This window comes from Aphelocoma coerulescens, chromosome 2 (genome assembly GCF_041296385.1).
Source record: "Aphelocoma coerulescens isolate FSJ_1873_10779 chromosome 2, UR_Acoe_1.0, whole genome shotgun sequence".
Taxonomy (NCBI): domain Eukaryota; kingdom Metazoa; phylum Chordata; class Aves; order Passeriformes; family Corvidae; genus Aphelocoma; species Aphelocoma coerulescens.
The window spans coordinates 107,977,450-107,998,794 of record NC_091015.1 but is presented as its reverse complement, the minus strand read 5'-3'; the positions used below and the strand labels follow the sequence as shown (position 1 = coordinate 107,998,794).

The 21,345-nt window shown below is 40.9% G+C and overlaps 1 protein-coding gene across 1 annotated transcript; it reads right to left on the bottom strand.

Moving 5' to 3' along the window:
- Positions 1-4,725: 4,725 nt before the first annotated feature.
- Positions 4,726-20,791, bottom strand: CYB5A (cytochrome b5 type A). The gene is made up of 5 exons (XM_069004337.1): positions 20,574-20,791; positions 10,864-10,992; positions 9,182-9,211; positions 6,644-6,678; positions 4,726-5,801 (listed from the first exon to the last, which is right to left on the bottom strand). Exons 1-5 carry the CDS (start codon positions 20,715-20,717, stop codon positions 5,723-5,725), a joined length of 417 nt encoding a protein of 138 aa, XP_068860438.1. The 5' UTR covers positions 20,718-20,791; the 3' UTR covers positions 4,726-5,722.
- Positions 20,792-21,345: the final 554 nt, after the last annotated feature.

Here is a 21,345-nt window from a genome sequence, read left to right as displayed (position 1 = left end):
TGACCAATGAATAATGGAACTCATGATATTTGTATGACATTTTCAAAATCTGTAAGTCCTTTTTCATTACATTAATAAAAGAAGTATTGGAATAAATTCAGCTGCCTTCTAATAGCATCGTACTAGTGGATTCAAAATGCAAGTACTAAGGGAAGCTTTCCCCGAAGACAGAATCACCAGAGTGCAGTGTGCCAGAAGAAAGAAGATGCTGACACACACAGCCCCCTGCCTTGCTCTTCAGTGTCACTCCATAGCACAGCACACAGCTGCAGTGCCTCACAGCGCTCACACGCCGGGGCTCAGGCTGTGCTTAGGTTCAAGACAAAGTTTGTAGTCTTAATTCATTCCATATTTTTAATTGTGCTGGTAGTTTACATAGTAAACAAAAGAAAATTAACAGATGTACAAATTTTTTGTATTTATGAGGGAATTTACACTCATCTGTTTGCTTGTAAGCTGCGTTACTGACCCCCTTTCCAACAACGTTACAACTCCTGAGCACTCCAAACAAGATCAGAATCAGTTTGCACAGGGTTTTCTTTTACCATGGGAGTGAAGTCCCTGCAACAATGGATTTAAAATATGTGGCTTTTTAAAGTACAAAAGGAATGTAGTTTGGTGACTTGTTTTTTTAACCCTATGCTGGTTTTTTATTTTTTTAACTGCATAAGAACAGTTGGAAGTAGGAAGGCCATCTATTTTTAAGGGATTAAAATGAGCTTCTGATGACTTCAAGAACAAACTGAAAGGTTCCCACATGAAAGTGTGTGACAAGTCTTGAGCTGCATTCTCGTGCTTTATGCAAACCAGAAGCGAGGCCCAGCAGAAACCAGTGAGGTTACGCCTACAGGAATGATGCAGACATGCAAACTCACTCTAAACTAGGCCAGAGTCTGCCCATGCTGTAAAACTTTGTCCAAGAACCAGGATAAATATTCAATCAGTTCATCCGTTCCAGTAGAAACAACAATGCTGGATTCATAGCAGAGAGGAAAGAGTAAAATCTCTGCACTCAGCAGTTAAGGCACAGAGCTCGGAAAGAAAATCCTGGACAACAGTCCTTGTTTCACAGGCTGTTTCTCTTCAGCCACCATTCCTGCTCTTCCTCACCAGCTGACATTTATTCAAAGACACCAGTTTACTATATGAAAAAGCATAATTTGTAGAGTCTGATCCTGTCAATGTGTTTTAAATATGACCTAAGACACAATCCTGGAACAAGACTCTCCTGGGAACTTGAGGCAGGATAATCTTGTCTGCTCAGGCTGGCACATCCAGTAGATCCTGAGCTTCTCAAACCTGTGATTGTCTCACCTTCAGCAAAGGTGCAAAACATTATCATGCATGCAACTAAGGCTCAGAGCAGCCCACCACCAGGAGCTGCCTGAAAGCAGCTAGTTAGCTCTAAGTCTGCACACCCCAGCTGGTATTCCAGTAACTTGTTCATCCATATCCTCAGGTCTGAAGATCTCACCATGACAACAAAATATATAATAACCTGCATGCTCAAATGTCTTTGTGACTTCCAAAGGGTCAAAAAGTAGTTCTACAGAATCAGCTAAAAATAAAACAAGGTTTTCTCATTCTGATCCCAGATTGTTCAAATACAAACTTCCCTTGAAGATTTTTAACTTTTTTGTCCTCCTCAGACTGATGCAGAGAATGTTATCAACTGCAACACTACTCTGACAATGGATCCAAATAAATACTAATTATGAATCCACTCAGTTTACAAATGGAAGGACATCTTTTTTTGTTTCCAGTGATGAGCCCACCACCCTGCTTCTAAGGCTTCTAAGCAGCAGGTCAAGCTCTTCCTTCATGTCTACCCTCAAGCACCTATGCAGAAAACACACCTTTTATGGATATCCCTGCAAGCCATGTTAAGATGAATGATACTAAAAGCATCACAGGCTTCAGAAATCTGTGACAAAAGCATGATCTTTCCTTTTTGAAAAAAAGTCCTTTAGAAAAGCATGCCCCTTGCTTGGCTTACCTTTTTCCTCTCTATTCATGCCCTCCCAAACCTTGAAGCAGTTTCCAGAACTCATTTCACACTGCTGACAGGTAAAAACACTTCCTAATTTCAAACAATACATGGCTGTATTTATCTATGACCTAAATAGGTGGAACTCCAGAGATACAGTGGAGTGCTCTTACCCTGCAATAGGATTAATCAGGTTTACCCACAGACCAGTCTACGGAAAATGCAAAAATTTCTGTGGTAATTGTGCTACTGGGTACAATTCCTTGATTCTGGAGGTCCACAGGAGCTGTCTGGTGTTCTGTCCACAAACACCAAAAAGCCTTCCCTGAGGCTTTCCTGTGCATAACTCTTCTTGCCTGACAGTGCTACTTTCAGTGGGCAGAACTGACAGCCATGGGCAGTACTTAGGCTCTGTCTGCCTAAGTGTAGCAAACTGTTTAAGAACAGGCACAGGAATTATACTGCACAGGCTAAAAGTAAAAATCTATTCCCTTATACATGAGACTGCAGTGCAATTGTGTCTATTCTGAGCTTTGTTTTAGCAGCATCAATATGGACCATTGCACGTCCCCACTTTTAGAAAGTCACATTTTATGTCCCTATGTTAAAAAACCTGCAAAGAAAGTGTCAAGGATTGTTTTATGTGCACTCCTACATGTAAGAAGATTAAGAACGAGTCTGACTAGTTTTCAGAGAGAACAGAAAATCCAGCATTCATCATCTACCAAGATCTAATGTTCCAACATTTCTCATTAACTCATGTGCTTGTCTGCCCACCTACTTAAAAACTCAAAATATTTCAATACATAATGAATAAATCAAAGGAAGAAATGTAATGAAGTTTGAAAGTAAAGTGGAATTCAAATATGTCATCCATCAGTTACTAGCTTCACCACAGATATGGACAGGCATTAGAGCCAAGCATAGAGGAGCATGAGCTTCCTCCTGCTTCTTGTTCCTTTTATGCCATTTCCAAAATCCTTTTCTATATTCCGGAGAAAACGCTGTAATACTATTAAACATTCTCTATGTTTTGTGCACACTGATACAGCTCATTCATTCTCACTGAATTTCAGGTAACAGTCATTGCCAACCCTGCAGAAAATCCAGGAACGTTTTACTTCAAATACCCACAAATTCATAAACACTATTTTACCAACTCAGTAGTCAAACATACAGAAAATAAAAACAGCACCCTTGCATTTTTTTCTCTCTGAAGAAAATCTATGATCAGCTTCCATTTGTCTAGCTTTCACCCCCCTGCCAGCTTCTCTCTAGCCTTCTGCAAAACCATTACTGCAGCACTGATGACTAGGGAAAGGCATCGGACCAGCGTGACGGAGCAAGTAAAGCCGGGGAAAGGAACAGCACACTATTTTTCCCTTGTCATCTGGGAGGGAACAAACGAACAAGTTGTGCTGGCTTTACTCCACAGACACCAAGAAGCAGCCAAGGCCATCTCCATTTAAGGGGGAGCTCTCCATCACTGCGCATTCTTGCGAACAGAGGACAGGCAAAGAACGGCCAAAAATGCAAGGCACAGATAATTGAAGGCAGTGTAAACATTGCAAGGTTGTACAAGTAGACAATATGACAACTGGTTTAAAGCATCAATCACTAAAGCCAGCCTCTCTAAAAAAATTAGTATTTATTATCAGACAATTAGAGCAAATACTTTCAGATAAGATCTGTGGCCAAAGGACTTTGTTCTGAGAAGAATGCAGACTGTCAAATCTTTTCTTTTTGCTGTCACACTGTAAAAACATTGACTACACCCTTAACTCACTTGCTTTTTCAATAGCACAGTCATTCATTCCTCACCACACCCATATACACTTTCTCTTCCATTCATACTTAGAAGCTAAAGTCACATAAAAAGTTCTATATGACACCTCTAAGGAAAGCAGCTCTAACCTTAAGAGTATTAAAAAGGAAAATAAGCCTGATCATTTCTCTAGTTTAGATTTATCTCTGTTTACAAAATCAGTTTACATTTAAAAACCCAAAAGTAACATGCATCTCTGAGAAACAAACTTGTATCCACACCAGTGGAGTGCACATCTACATTAGCATTTTTACTTCTAGCCGTTTGTGAAGCACTCCCTACTGACCTACACTCACCATGCTTCTGGTTCACATTGTGGAAATTCCTTGCACATGCCAGCTTGACTACTTTTAGATGGCACTGAGCTTCCATAGTTACTCCAGGGAATTGCATAAATATGCAGTATATAGGACCCAAACAGAGCTCCATCATATTAAAACTCCAACATACACAGCATGGAAAAAAAGCATTTCACAGCAAGTGTTTCACATTACAGATCCACTTTAATTGCACTGCCCTATCTGCTGATGTGGACATACTTATCCATCTGAAATTCTTGTACAGAGGAAGATAAGCTTTCTAAAGTTGTCCTTTCCCCCCCCCCCCCATCACTTAGATATCTGAACTTAAGTGTTGTTTTAAAAATTAAACTTGATTTGTGATTCTAAACACCAACCCTGAGTTATTATATCCTTTTTAAAGGATATCTATAAAAATACCAATAAAGCTTGAATTTTTAAACTCTGTTTCATCACATGCTAAGGAAAAGCCATGGCAAAAACAGGACAAAAGCTAGTGCTTGATATGGAGTTGATAGGATCTACTCTAAGTGCACATCTGAGAAGTCCCCCAATAGGACATCCCTTTCAAGGCCTTCAAAGAATTTGGAAATGAAGGTGTTAGAGCCAGCAGGTGTAAGCATTTAAAACTTTTATTCATGATTTACATATGACTAAAAATGTTCACCACAAAATGCATACTTACAGTTATCTTGTGTTTAGCAGTGAAAATAGTCACCTCCTCATGGTAAAGCACCAAAGCACATCACAGAAGAGCCAGAAATAGATTTATCAGTTTTTCCCTTAACAATGTACTTGACAAAATTGAAGATTTTATTGAAGGCTAAAAGTTCCAAAACAAATTCTAGTCACCTGAGTGTTTGGCAGGAACAGTACTATTTAGTAGCAGGTTTTTTGTTTTGTTTTGTTTTTTTCTCAAAAAAGGCAGAAAAAAGTAAGAGCTATTTTTCACAAAAATGAGACAGACATAATTGGGTCAAACATTGAGTTTCATCTTTCACCTGAATTTTTCAATGGGAGACAAACAGAACAGTTTGCTAATAGGAGTACATACAACAGCTGTAAGAGCAGTTGTCAAAAAAATGGAAAAAAACCCAGCTCACTATAGCTGTTTGGTACCTATAACTCCACTCAGTTTTATTCATTACATTTAACTTGCATGTCATTCATACTGCATTTAAGAAGACAACAAGATTTTTTTAAGTTAAGTTGTGTACATGTACACAGTTTTGGTAGTCTTTTAAAGCTGTAAAATATATATGTAAAGAGAGTCCTAATGACCCTATTACAGACTGAAGAGAAATAACCAGAATCAGTGTTACATACAAAAAAATATTCTAGCACAGAAACCAATACAGTTATCAAATAATTCATTAGAGAATAAAAGTGTTATACAAAAAGAGAAATGCTGCCTTTTTATCACTTCACAGCAGCATATACGAAGGCAACATTAGGAAAAGTGCACAGCAGAAAAAGAATTGTTTTGTTTTTCTGAAAATCCTGAATTTTTCTTCAGACATCAGGCTTTTGTCCAGAAAGATATTGGATTAGGATTGCTTGTGTTTTCTCCCAGAGAATGTACTCTTCTTGCATTACTTCTCAGTAAGGCGCTTACTCTGACATGTAGGAACGATACATGAGGGCCACGATAATTGCTGCTATTGCCGGGATCACCCAGTTGGACCATGAACTAAAAGGGAAGTTTTTGAAAAAGCCGTTTAGGAAGTGACAATCAGCAAGTTATAAAAAGAAAAAAAAGGTCATTGCTTAAAGAAGTCCTTCCTCCCCATTCCAACGAATACTTCAAATTCAGCACAACGGAACACCTGGATTGGCCAGTAATACTCTAGACAACTGAAAAAGCTTGTACAGTTAAGGCTTTGTACTAGAGCTTACAAGAAGTTTGCTTACTAGAGAAGAGTAAAACCCTAGACACATTTAAAGTCATGGTGTGCTGCCCAGAATATAATTCATTCAAAAGCCATTTAAGTAGCAGCATCACATGACACTTCTAAGCAGCCTAACTCCCCACCCAGCGGGTCATGGAAGAGTCCTCTGAGGCCACTGTCAGCAGGTTATAACTTTGGAATACCACTGAATCAAACTTTACAAAGTGTTTTTCAATCCCCTCCCAATTCTGACAGATCTTCCTTCTTATACAAAGAATCCTCTTATTTCCCTTAGATGAAACAGTGGTAGCAAATTTTAAAAGCGAGGCATCCGTGTCAGTAAGTTGACAATGGCACTAAGTGTCTTCCCTTCACATGGCAGGCTCCAGAAGTAAAGGCCTGTGCAAAACAAACCATTTGGCAGATATTGACACCTGTCAATATAAGAAAAGCATCTACCTAGTAAGCTGACGCACTGGTAAAGTGGTACGTAGACGCCAGCTTGCACTTTACACAGAACAGAAATTTTCATGCACCACCCCCAACATCTCAGCTTCCAGCAGATAAAAGCTACTCAGCTTTCTAAGCTTCAGAAACACAATCATGAGGAACTTCAAGTTTGACATCAGATGTCATACTGTACCTGGAAGTAGACTGAGCAGTGGTAATAAGAGTTTCCTGGAAAGCAAAGCATAAGAAGATATTTACTTCAGGAAGACAACCCACTCCATCTTAACTAGCCCCACAGTTTCTCAAAACTCATCATCAAGTGGGACTAATTCAGAAACAATTCAGTGCATGCATTTGGGAAGCATTTTCTCCCAATTCCTACAGCAGTTCTGTTGTATTATAAGGTCACTAGCAGCAGTTTCTACCGCCAACATTGCATCAAGTTTCTAAAACAGTATCAACAAGAAGAATTTTGCTGTAAGTTTTCTATGAAGCTAACTGCAATCTCAGGTAACATTTGAGAAGTTTTAGTCACCTAAAAGACAAAAATCCTTTACTTGACTTAAATCTAATTGAAAGGACTCTGAATGATTTCACAAATATTTTTTCTATCGAAAATACATTAAAAAAGCTACTAATTTACATCTACAAGGCTTATTAAACTCAGGGGTTTTAGTGTGGTGTTTCAGACTATGTAAGAATCAAGTCAAATTGTTATAGCTGTTACAGCTATATCGATTTGGATTTCTTGTTCAGTTTCCATAGGAAAAGCAGCACTACAAGGTCACATCCTAGTTAGGTACGTGTGCATGGTTTATATGAAGACTTATTAATTTGAATAACTAATTGTGCATGACCTAAGTGCATTTTAAAGATCCAAACATTAAAACTCTACCTAAATGTAGTGGTACAAGATCAGTCACTGCAAAACTACTTGCTTTGGTATCAGAACATTTGCAATTAATTTAAAGACAGAAGGATTTCCAACACCCTCTCAGAGGTTTAAGCATGCTACTTTTGCAAGCATCCAAATCATCCTAGGTTTACACATGCAAATACTGTGTGTAAAAGAATATGACTCAGAGATTACATCTCTGTTGCTTTTGTGAACATCTCAATGAAAAACTAACCCCAAAGCCAAACAGCATGGAAGAACAGGTGCCCACATTATCAAGGCTAACACCTTCTGTAACACACATGCCACATCCAGGCCCAGGGATGCCTCCCCCCACATCAAGACAGTAACAGAAATATGGCCCAGCTCATAAAAACTTAATTTTAAACTCCACGACACTGGACATGTGCACTGAGGGTACTTTAAACACAGTACAAGGACAAGAAGGACATTTGAAAGCCCAAAGCCTTCTGACAGCTCCTAGAGAGGGCACAGAGCCTACCGAACTTGTCACATACCCACCCAGAGTATAATGCAAAATGAAACTGTCTTTCTACAGCCACACATCCTGCTGCAGAAAAGCACCCCAACTTCCTTCTGGAATGATGGAGAACAAGTGTAGTGTAGGTAGCTATGTGGATACAGCTTAACTCCACCTGACTATGCACTGGCCCAACTAATATTCTAAGCACTTCAGTTTGGTAAATTCCTGTGAGCTTAACTCAGAGGATTATCTGCTACAACTTGCACTAGGAAGCCTGTTCTCAGTTGCATTTATCATTACTGCTCTTACAGCTTAAGTGTAAACTGCCCTGAATTTCAAAAGAAATCTGAACAGCAGATACTGTTCTTGGTGGGAAGAAGCTCAGAATTCCAATCACTATTCCATTTCATATTTTTATTAGTATACTAATTCCAGGCCTTAATAATAAAATTAATAACTGGTATAGTGAGCATTTCAGTGCAAGTATATATATATATAAATAATATATGTAAAATTTTCCTCCTTTCCTTTAACTGATTCATGTCATTGGAAGATCTTACAAAAGTGATTACTTCTAAGAAACAATCTGTCAAAACAGCAAGATTAAGATCTTATTCTTAGTAAACTTCATTTAAAAATAATTTCCTAAGTATGCTGCTGTACTTGTAAGCCCAGTGCAAACATCCTCTCTGAACACAGCGGCAGCAACTGTACAAATTAATCCCTGAAGCACCTTCTACCTTAAGGGACATATGAATTTTATGAGTTTGACAGTTGAATGCCAACACAGATTAATTCTATTAAGGATGGAAAAAAACTATTAGAAAATAAGTGCAATACTGCATTGATAGGACACTCAGCAGAATCTACTGAAATAGTCAACAAGCAAACAGTAATTTCACCTTGAAAAGGGTTCACAATTGCAATTTAACTGATTTATGATACACTGAATGCCTCTACATTCTTGATCTACTAGCATGACAGATATATTGTTAAGCATCACATTTTTCCTCCCACAAACACTTATTACTTTAATCTGTTCAGCCAATAAACTGGGTTTTTTTTCTTAAACTGAACACTAGAAGACCACTGACTGATTCTAGTCACCTTTTTGCTATAGTATAATGCCATTACACTTAGTAACCTCCTGGTATGAAGCCACACAAATTAAAGAAAATAATGGTTAAGGGGAAGACTAATTTGAAGCAGTATCAATAGGCCTAAGATATTTATAACCTGAAACATCAAGCTTAAACTAAATTATTTCTGTTTCTGGGGGTATACCATTTAGACACAGACACTGTCTGTAATTCCTAAAAGAAACAATGTGGCATTTCAAGAAACATACTTACTGTTGGTTTCTGAAGCTTGGATCTATCATCCTGCAAGAAAAACAAGCAAGAAACATTTAGACAAAATCTGAAATCATTAAAAACAAAACCAAACCCATACCATTTATCACTAAATTCAGTTTGCAATTCTTCTGGTAATGTCTAAGCAAGTATTTTTCCCTAGGTAAAAACAGACTTGCAGGAGAGCAGATGTCAGTGATCGATTTTGAGCTAACATAAACAAGATCGATCACTTCCTTAAATAATACTTCCCAGTATGCAACAAAGAAGTGAAACCTGAGCCTCAAAAAACTTTCATTATTCTTTGTGCCCATGTTTATACCTTTCCTTTGTCTCTAGAGAATATATAACCCTAGCTTATACATAGATTGCAATCATATTCATTCCACTTAGTGTACTTGTATTATCAGGTAAAGTCAACTAACTGGTTGTGGTCCAATGTCCACTGGACCAAAGGTCCCAAATTCTATGGATCTTTCATAAACTCAAAGTTCTCCTTGGCACAGTCACATTCACTGCAAAAAAGCCCAACAGTACATAATCCTGTCAGTGCTGTATTTGTACATTAAACTACCAAGCTGTTTGTTTCATATCAAATGAAAACAGGCACTTGCCAAACAAGGAAGAACTGGACTGATAGCCAGGCTAAGAACATTAGTGGCATCAGAAATAGATGGCAAGCCTGCAAAGCCACAAATGTGCATCAGGGCAGAGTTACTTCTCATTAGGAGAAGCTACACAATCAAGAGACAACCTGAGACAAACAAGACTGGGAATCTTACTGTGAAATAGGCTACTCAAAACAGTGATTTTTACCCCAAATGCAAGACAAAACATAGATGAAACAAGAGGAGAAGAGGCAGGAATGGGCAGAGCAGATGGGCACACTAGCAGCCTAAACCTCAAAACAGTGGTTTTCAGCTATTAAGATGCAGGAGAGTTTAACTATGGCCTAGTTGAAGGAAGCCAAGGCAGCAGCTCTGTAGCTAGAAAGAAATGCTTTAAAACTTAAGACAGCAGAAAGGTGCTTGTTAAACATATGGGAAATTGTATGGACAGTATAGAAAAGAGGAAGTGACAGATGATCCAGTGGGAACTGATCATAAACAACCCTGACAACCACAAGCAGGGAACCATCATACAGCTAAAAATGGCAGGAGCCAGAGAGGGGAAGACAGAGCAACAAACTGGAAGTACAATGTTTATAATAACCATTTTCTAAACATATATATGAAGAGCCAGGATTGTACTTTTAGATACAGATGGAAGCCTGGCAGATACATATTTACAATGGTGAAAGCATGAAAGTGGTTGTTAAGTAGTCATTTGGCATAAGAAAAGGTCTAGACATTCTGACATACCACCTTCAGGGGTTACAGAGTCTCATTAGAAAGCTGACAGGGTACATCAGAAATGACATGATTCCATATTCAGTTTATTCAAGAACTAAGCTGTAAGACAATTTAAATCAGCAAAAGATGTGACCATCCTTATGCTGCACTAATCATATCCCTTCAGGCTGAGGGAACTATCTCAAACCTAGCTCCATCCACAAACAGCTGCAGGACTGGCATCCAACCAAACCAGCAGTTTTTCTCGATTTTAAAGTAATTACCAGACAAGTAACTAGATGCAAAAACAGTATGGTAAACACAGAAGTAAGGACACTATCATATACTCACGGGATGAAGTTCCCCGACAATAAAGGATTCTGACATTGCCCTTGCATCTGTGGAATGGCCAACATCTTCAAAGTTCTCAGTAGCATCTCCTCCAGCTTGCTCCCTAAGGACCTCTTCACCTCCTGGGTGCTGCAATTTTTAATGAGTTTGAATTTGTTAGTGAAATACATTTCATATTCTAGAAATGGAAATTCTGCATTTTTACATATCTAAAATTTAAAAAAAAAAAAAAATCAGCTGCTAGACTTTCTAGAGCAAACATAAGCCTTTCTGAATAACTAGAGAGCTTTATGTACTCTCTGAAGCCAAAACCAAGAAAGCTAAGTCCCTATTTCATTGGCAAAGAAGCAATAAGAGGCATTACCCCTTGCATTTAGAATGTTGTGTGGGAACCAGTCTGTATATTAAAGCCCAACTATTATCTGAAGTTACATTCTGTGTTTTCACTTCTTTAGGAAATTGTATTTTTCATCCAAACAATGCTTTATAAAGCAGAAGGATAAAAGCCAAAAGGTAGAAGCTGCAGCAAGAACATTCCAGGAAGATAAAACAAAAAATCTGTTCACAAGAAGCACAATCAAGCATTGGCAAAACAGGCTGGCAAGGTGCTAAGGAACCTGACCTTCTAGTTAATCCTGGTTTCAACTGGGGGCTAGGCCAGGTAACTTTAAGGGGCCTTTCCAAAACAAATTATGGTACAAATATCAAGTTAGCCACTTTGGAAATGTTTAAGCACAACTGAAAGCCCATTCAAGACCCTAGAATAGCAATTTGGTTTTCATAGACTATGGAATCCCAAAGCCACATTGCTGATAAAAACCCTGAGGACGCAGAGAAGTCATCTCCCACTATGTTCTAATACCATCTATCACCATTCCCTTAATATAAACCCCTGTTCTCCATTAACTTTTATTTTCCTCAGGATGCACTTTGGGGATTTTATGAAGTTCCACATTTCTGTCTATCTATCAAATAACTGCCTGTATATACTGCAAGATCTATCACATCATCTAGTCCAGTGCATTTCCTCAGCTCCAAGTTACTCATTTATGTAACAGATAACATGCCATAAAAATTCACCACTCAACTTTCAAGTAGGAAACTACTACATAAACATTGGGAATGATTAGGCAAGCAACTTGAAAGCACTTACTAGTACTGTCTCAGATTAAGCTGACCATAGAATAGGTATTAGCACTTTACCAGCAGCAGAGGAAATAAAAGGCTTTGGAGCCTCAATTCAATTTTTAATGCTTCTGACTACAGGATATAAAATTATGGAAAATAGGCAAAATATCTACTATTTAGAGTCATCTTGTGGGGAGCACAGCTGACCAAAAAGCCCACAGATTAAAGAAATGGCATAAACATTTCTACTAGTCTAGGCAATTCAGGTTAGCACTTACTTCAAATCCATTTATCTCCTATCAAACCTTCTCTTCTAACAAAAACAGTATTTGTTTATACAGATGAAGCAAACTACTACTATGAGCTTCCCACTGTACCAGAACTCCAAAACTTGAATCTTCACATTAAAGGCAGACATTTAACAGATTAAGGAAGTTGAGGAAAAAAAACCCACACACAAATAACCCCAACACAACACTTTTTAAAGAGGCAAGATACCACAGCTATTAGGGTAAAGGCTCCCTACCATGACTAAGCAAAAGCAATATTAAGCAACTGATAGAGAGATTAGATGCAGCAGCTGAGCCAAAAAAAGTTAGAAGAGTACAAGCAGAGTAAAGATTATGCAAGCAACCTGCAAATATGGCATGCTCACCAAAATCCTGTCCTTGAATCCATTCTGGTAAGTACTTAGGAAAAGGACTGGACAAAAGTTGAGAGAGCACTCAAGTTCAATGCCTTGAAATGGCACTTAAGCTGAACTTGGGTCTAACCAGCACTCCCAGACATTGTCTCAACTAAACCTTCATGGAATTTCTTCAGCAATGTGGCTTTGAGTTTTTTAATACCATGCTAAAGAATTGTGCCCCCAAAATAGAAAGTTATATGTACCAACTTCAGCAGAAAAGGTGGCACGACTCCTTGGCAAACATGCTTAACAAACAAGGTATCAACAAACAGCAAAAGGCCCCAAAGTTAAACTACCCATAAAGCACCAGCACCATAAGTGGTATGTAAACTCATGCATTGCACTGAAACCAAAGGCCACTCACACAAACACATTAAATACCAGTTACCCCAGCAAGTCATCAAGATCACATGGTTTACACTAGCTCACAAAAAAAAAATTCACCATCCAGCCAAACAAGTGGATACCTACCAATGTAACTGCATCTACATTAAAATTACTTCACCGAGTGCTTTAACAAACTACTTGCAGGTTGCCAGCTACAAATGATCATGTACCAACTTGTGTTCCCAAATCCCTCCCTTGTGACACTACAAAGCAATCACATAGCTATGTGGGCAGCACCACAGAGGCACTCCAGCTTTTCCCTGTAGAACTAGTTTTTGGTCTAATTAGCAACTGATCCCTCTGTCTAAAAAACCACAATATTAGCATCAAGGCAGAGACAGCAACCAATCCTCTCTACCAAGCCTCTGACTATCACAGATCAGCTGAAAAGGACAAATTCACCCTGACCTCTGGCACTACAGCTGAAAAACTGGTATTATTTTTTATGACATGAGCAAGGCTAAGTACAGACAATCACACACAGAATTCCAAACTTAAGCCACCTACCAGATAATGTTAATAATAACCTACTAGATATTGATGGAAGGACTTTGAAGCTAAACACTTTGCTTTTAGCTGCCACCTCTGCTTAACCATACGAACTTACAAACCCTCTGTAAATAACTAGCACATAATTCATGCAATTAGTGAACAGAGTTCACCTCACCTAATGAAAGAGAGCAACTGTAATGCCTCACACAAAGGGCAAGAACTGACTTTTCTATCAGAAGATGAGCATCTTTCATGGTTGGATGAGCTTCCCAAAGCTTGTTTATGCAAGGCCTTTGTTCACAATTCTGTCTGGTAAACAAAGCCTGCTACCAGAACTGCTACTTTAATGAAGATCCTCTGGATAGACCCTGAACTGGAAAGCCCACAAGGCTATACAGATAGTAACTCCTAAACCAAAATCCTGTTGATAAAAGTAATTGAAGAGTTCTTGCAGGTAAAACTGTGGTTCAAGGGAAATGAAGAAGCTTTTGATGATAAATTAAGATAGCCTAGCTCATTCCTAGGACATTCCCAATATAATAAATAATCTAAGTTACAGGAATAACAGATGTCTATATAGAACCAGCATTAGCACAGAGCACAGACTAATTCCTAACAGTAGCACATTAGAAAGTTTTAGATAAGGCAAATAAGCAGTTAATCTTGCTGCTCTCATCTGGGTCAAAAGTCCATCTCACCTCATCCTGAATGCCACCTTTTCTCCCCCCTGCTATAGTCATTTTGATTTCTCAGTGTCATAGTTCAAGACTCTATTAAAGCATAACTACCTTAATTTGCAACTCCTGTGCCCTCTCCCTTCCTATACAGGGGGAACAAAATCTAGGGTCCAATCTAACTTTCAGGGAGATCAAAGGTCTCTGTTAGTGGCAGTCTTATAAACTCACATTTCACTGTCTGCACTACAGGAATGAAAAGCAGAAAGGGGGCAGTGGCAGAGCCAGGAACACCCAGAGAACCTCAGCCTTAATATGCAGGACAGACAAATGCTTGCTTATTTCAAGGGCATTTTTATGTAGTCTGAAAAGAGTCCTCCAACTTATTTCTATTATCAATTTTGGTCCTGGAACTTAAATAGTCTGCTCATATAAAATATCAGGAGCCTAGGTAAGAAGATCTCTCTCTGAGAGTTTATTTTTGAAAACTATCATTAGGCTTCTAGATGAAGTGCAAAAGAAATATCCAGTAGCTTGGTGCCTGCCCTGATTGCAGTTAGGATACAGTTCCATTTTCTTCTTGGAAGCTGGTACAGCACTGTGCTTTGGATTCAGTACAAGAATAATGTTGATAAGACACTGATGTTGTTGCTAAGTAGCACCTACCCTAATTCAAGGACTTCTCAATGTCCCATGCTCTGCCAGCATGAAGGTACACAGAAGCCAGGAAGGTGCACAGCCAAGACGGCTGGCCAAAGGTATTCCATACCACAGAACATCATGCCCAGCAAACAAACTGGGAGGAGTTGGCTGGGAGCTGCAGCTTGCTGCTTGGCAATGGGCTGGACATGGTTAGCATCTCTTTTTGTCTCCCTTTTTATTGTAGTTACTATATTTTATTTTAGTTATGAAACTTTTTTTATCTCAATCCACACATTTTATCTTTTTTCCCTGATTCCCTTCCCCATCCCACCAAGGGGCTGTGGGGAGCAGTGAGCAAGGGGCTGCAGGGCACTGAGGTTAAACCACAACAGTGCCCATTTCCCCACTTACAAAACAGTTACAGCTTGCAGAGTTTTGCATAAAAGTGCTAAGAAGTGCTATTTTTCAAAGCATTTTCAAATTCTCCTGCAAGCTTCATCAGAGCTTAAGGAAGCATTAACACTGGGTTTAACCTGCAAACTGCAAGGTTCTGCAGTAACAATTCCCATGGTTCACTGGCAGACTTCAAATGTGCCAATACAGGCATCTTTCACTGCAAGCTGATCATGACTTTAAGCATGGAAGGCATTATGCTACTCCTCCCCAAAACCATCACACTGAATGAATGTAAATTATCGCCACATAAGGGAGAGAACATTTTTCATCCTGACACAGTAAAACAATATTTGCTTTTAGCACTTTATTAGATCAGTGTTACAAAACACATTTAGTGGGAGCTGTCCATTCCAGGGAAAGTTTAGGAAAAGTGCTATGGAAGCACAAGTTCATACCTTCTGGAAAAAAAAATTATTTACCAATTTTTTGCTGTATTCTGAGACTACCAACAATTGAAGTAACCTAAACAAAGTCTGTATTAATTAATATTACATGCATACCACAGTTGGTTTTCAGAACACGAAACTCCTCTCTAGTAGAGATATTCCTATACGTGTCAGCTTTTTTGCCTAGCTTAAGGAATCCAATCAAGTTCCCACAAGAACCTCACCACAACAGCAAGTAAATCAAGACACAGATCATTCATTTTAACAGGCCCAGCTACTCTTGTTTATCTCATTAGATTGATGTCAAAACCTGTCTAGAGGGATGACTTTATTAAAATTATGGGGAAATACTACAGAGCATTGCCAACATAGTCTGTCCATTCATTGACATTTAATGTTATTCATATATGTAATTAGCTACAATACAGATATAGCCATGACATCCTGCTGTGAGTACACAAGCATTTCTAGTAGCTATTTTCCTTTAAATGACATAGGATCTTATCCTGGTTTCAGCTGGGATACAGTTCATTTTCTTCACAGTAGCTGGTACAGTACAGTGCTTTGGATTTAGCATGAGAATAATGTTGTTAATAAACTGATGTTTTGGTTGCAGCCAAGTAGTGCTTACCAATGTCAAGGACTTTTCAGTGTCCCATGCTCTGCCAGTGAGGGAGCATGGCCAGGACAGCTAACCCAAACTGGCCAAAGGGATATTCCATACCACAGCATGTCATGCTCCATCCATAAACTGGGAGGAGTTGGCCATGAGCCACCAATCACTGCTCAGGAACAGGCTGGGCATTGGTCAGTGAGTGGTGAACACGTGTATGGTGCACCATTTGTTTCTGTCGTGTTTTATTCTTCTCTCTCCTTATCATTACAACTATTGTTATTACATTTACTTTATTTCAACTATTAAACTGTTCTTATATCAACCCAAAAAATTGACCTTTTTCTGATTCTCCTCCCCATGTACAGGGCAGGAGGGCGAGTGAGCCACTTTGTGGTACATGGGTACTCCCTGGGATTAGACCACAAGAGCTGAAGCTAAGCAAAAGGTTTCCCAAACCTTCTGCAACACAGGTCTGACTGCCTTTAACGACATATGACATAAAAGTTTCTGGTTTCAAGAATACTCTTTCTTGACAAGACCTTTCAAATAATGCATTCTGAAAGCTGAGGTCTCTTGAGTTCTTCTTCTAGACTTGGAAAATCAAAGAAAATTCTGAGATGAATATTCAAACTATGAATTTTCCCCAATATCTGCCACTAAAAAAAACCAAGCAAACAAACAAAAAAACCCCAAACCCTGAGTAAAAAAAGCAGTTGCTGGAATCTTCAGTAACTCCAAGGATAAGATAGCAGAGCACACAACTGTTTCCTCCCTCAGCACTTTTTCTATATTTTCTATGATCTTTTTTAAGCCTTGTCCTTTAGGAAACCAAGCTAATATGGATCACACAGTGCAAAGCCTCCACTCCTACTCCGCCCTACCACTCCCAACACATACATGTCACCACCCCCAGCCCATTTACTATCTAACTTCAATTGAGTGTTCACAGAGGCTGATTGTTCCCCAAAACCAAGCAAGTTCCACTAAACATCTACAAACTCCATGAAGGCACACAACTAGACAGAGGGAGTACAGCCTTTAACTACTGTAGTGGAATGAAAAGCAGCACCACACTTCCACTTATTAATACAAGAGCATCCAAGGTGTCTTCAAGACTGAAGCACCACAAAGTTTTTCACTTCATTATTAATAAGAAAATATTTCCATAGGTTAATGCAGTTATTGGTTTAAGAAATGGGACTGGTGAGCTTAGCTGCTGCTCCCATTTCTTCACTCCCCAGTAAACTGATACTTATGTACTACTTGGGAAGAGCATGAGTGAGATGATGCTTTAGCAGTGCAACCTTCTTAATACTACTGGATTTAAATTTCAGTGGCCCACACGTAAGTCTTAAAATATGCTAAGCTTTTCTACTCCTGAAAGGAACCGCAAGAAATAAACCTGAGCTTAACCAATAACGCTATTGAAACAGTTAACATAAACCCCACTTTGAGAAGGGTTTACTGTACTCTGGAATGAACCTGCAAGAGGCTAGCTCCAATGTCTCCTCAGCTGTCCCATGGAAATGCCTCCCAGTGTCTGACAGTGTCAAAAGAATTAGCATAACACTTGATAAGTTAACTAAGTACCAAAAGCATTAAAAAAATAAAAGGTTAAAAAAGTGCCCTATGAAGTATCTTAGTCCAAGAGCTCCATAACAAAAATCATCAACACAATGAACATTAAAATACCCAAAAATTTTCCCTAGGGCTGTAGCCTCACTTAAGATACTTTGGGTAACTATTCTCAACAATCTCATTCATTATCTCAGAATGTCTTTGAAATTTCAGCTCAAAACCAGCCATGTTCTACTGAAAGCTTAACATGAGGCTGAAGTCTGACTTATCTGTACCAGAGCATCTCAAGAAATCCCCCAGTTGTCCAAAACCCAACTATTTAAATGCTAACAAAGTGAATTCTTTTGATATGCTGCCAAATTATCAATGTTGTCCTGAAGGATGAAAATGAGATTTTCTTGGAGAAATTTACAGAAGGTGGTGCCTCTTAATATTTTTTAATTTCACCAGATGTACTGAAGGAATGGGCTGTGCAACTACTTAAACTCAAAAGCTCATGAGATCCTGGATTTTTTTATCAAGTGTTTTTTTTCTCATGTTGGGTTAGGTTTAGGGTTTTTCTGAATTGTGGGTCTTTTTGTTGCCACCTCCTCAATCTGGACAATACAATACAATTATGTATCAATCAAAACTGATCAAGTTTCCAAAAGCTAATTCACTTTTGCAGACTACATGAAAAGCTGTTTTCTCCTCCAGAGCTTCTATAATTAAATTGGCCCTGACTGCATAACCATACAGAGATGTCCATAACTAATGTATGGAGACAACCAAGAGCAGAACTAGATGAAAAATAACGAAGGAAGAGTCAGTAGATCAGCTTCACAATCTGCCTTGCTGAAAAGCCAAACAACCTGCACTGACACACTGCTTAAGAATGAAATACTACCTGTGTCAACACTGCCTTTGAAAAATTGCTTGTCAACCCTCCTTTGCAAAATGTTCAATTTCTCCTGTGAATCGCAAGTGTTTACAAGCATAAAAATCAAGATGGGGCTACAGAACTAGTGATGCTTGAAATCTGTCACATCTCTCTAACACCATCTAAACTGTCTTTTTGATGGAATTAATGTAGGTCTACCATACACTTTTTAATTGGATGCTAGGTTGCCTTTAGGAAGAGTTTCTTCACAGAAAGAGTGATTAGACATTGGAATGGACTGCCCACGGAGGTAGCAGAGTCACTGTCCCTGATAGTTTTAAGGAAAGACTGGATGTGGCCCTTACTGCCATGGTCTAGTTGATACAGTGGTGTTTGGTCAAAGGTTGGACAACATCTCAGAGGTCTTTTCCAACTTAATTGATCCTGTGATTTTATCTTTGCAGACTGGGAATAGGGAGCAAGGGAGAAAACTCAAAATACCTAAATCCCAGTTCCATTGATTTACTGAAAAAAAACCCAAACTCCACGGTAGTTTTATTTCTGCATCTCCACAGAAGAATGTTTTAGTCCAATAACTAAAATGCTTCTTTATTAACTACGACTATCAATGATTACATCAACTGCTCACTGTCTGTCAGAGATCAAAAACATCAGCCACTAACTGGGGAATGAAAAAGCCCAACAAAACACAACCAAAGGAATTGAACTTGACTCTAGTGCTCTACACTAGAGTTTGAATTGGTGCAGCTTTGCAGCACCACACTGCATCCCTGCACTGAGCGGATTAGTGCAGCAGTGAGAGCAGCCCTAATTTTCTGAACCTGGCTGCCTGTATGTAATGCCACGTCCTGCAAAAAAAGACCACCCAGGTCTTAAGGCCACCCAGGATGTACTCATTTGGCAGATAGGAACACAAGCCACTGTGACCAAGGCTTTACCAAGGACTGGCTATAAGGAAGATTTTTTTTTTTTTAAAGTGACAGTAGTGAGACTGCCCCATCCCTGGAGGTGATCAAGGACAGAGGCTGGGAATAACCCGGTCTAGTGGAAGCTGTCTCTGCCCTTGGCAGCAGGGCTGGAATGAGATGGGCTTTAACGTCTCTTCCAAAGCAAACTATTTTGTGATCCTGTGACTATTAGAGTGACCCAATGATCTGTGATATTCTGCAGGTTGTGATACTTTCCTTCCACTTTATCAAGTTTCTTTCCTGTTCCAATACAACACACGCTATAGCAGTGGGAAGAGAGGAGTTGCTGAACTTTTAGTTCACAAGAGAATATGGCTCTGGCTCCCAGCTGAGTCTTCACTTTTAATTCTGTTTTCAGCTGACACACCAAAGCAAGAAGCAGATGGATTCAGGCCCACTCTTGGTACCCAAGATTCACACAGCCAGGCCGCCTATCTGAGCCCTCAGTACTGACTCCATTTTCTTTCTCCTTGTCGTCATTCAGTGGAAATTCAAATTCCAAGGCCGAAAGTTTAGGCGGGCGCGGGCAGACAGCGGATGACAGCGCAGCGTGCCCGGCACGCTCGGCACTCCCGGGTTTCTCCTGCCCGAGAGGCGCCCGGAGCCCGGGCCCGGCTCGCAGCTCTTCCTCCAGGGCGCTATCGCGGCACCGAGGGCGGCTCCCGCCGTGCCGCACCCGCGGGCCGGGACAAGCAGACGGGAGCCCGCCAGGTGCACAGCGCGGGGAGCCGAGGAGCCGCCAGCGAGCCCGCCCCGCCCCGCCCCGCCCCGCGGGGCTCCGGTGCCCTCAGCGTCCCGGCAACGCGGGCACCCACCTCGTCCAGGAACTTGGTGACATCGTAGATGCGATGGTGGATGATGATCCAGGTGCTCTGGCTGTTGTTGTGCTTCTGCACCTCCTCCAGGCGGTAGTAGCAGCCCCGCCACGGCTCCTTCCCCGTCTCGCTGGAGCCCACCATGTCGTGTTGTGTCCTGTCCTGTCCCGCACCGTACGCACCACAAACGGCGAGCCCACACGCCGCCGGGGCCGCGCCGCAGGCCCTATCACCTCCCGCCGCCGCCCCGCCCCTCCCGGCCAGTCGGCCTTTCACTGGCGGAGGGAAATGCCACTCAAAGCAGACGGGCAGGCTGGCGGCGGCCGTGGCGGCCGGGGGAGGGACTTTGCCGTCGTGCCCCGCCCCCTCTCAGCGCCGCTCCGCCCTGCCATGTGACCGGCCGCTGGCGGGCGGGGCGGTGCCGGGGGCGGTGCCGGGGGCGGTGCCGGGGGCGGTGCCGGGGGCGGTGCCGGGGGCGGTGCCGGGGGCGGTGCCGGGGGCGGTGCCGGGGGCGGTGCCGGGGGCGGTGCCGGGGGCGGTGCCGGGGGCGGTGCCGGGGGCGGCGCCGGGGGCGGCGCCGGGACAGCCCCGGCGGGACGCGGTCGGGCTGCTGTCGGTGCCGGGCTCCCGAGCCGCAGCTTCTCTATTGCTCCCTCCCTGGGGTGGTCACCCCAGCGTTCGCCACCTTTGGCAGAGGCGGGCTGCGCGGCTGCCGGTGTGCGGGGCGACGAGCGAATCGCTTACTTGCAATGTAGAACCACATTGGAATGGT

Coding starts and splice junctions, on each gene's coding strand:
- CYB5A (XM_069004337.1), bottom strand. CDS start 20,717: ATGGTGGGCTCCAGCGAGACGGGGAAGGAGCCGTGGCGGGGCTGCTAC. Junction 6,679..9,181: donor CCAAGCTTCAGAAACCAACA/GTAAGTATGTTT, acceptor TTTGCTTTCCAG/GAAACTCTTATTACCACTGC. Junction 5,802..6,643: donor ACTGCTCAGTCTACTTCCAG/GTACAGTATGAC, acceptor CTTCCCTTTTAG/TTCATGGTCCAACTGGGTGA.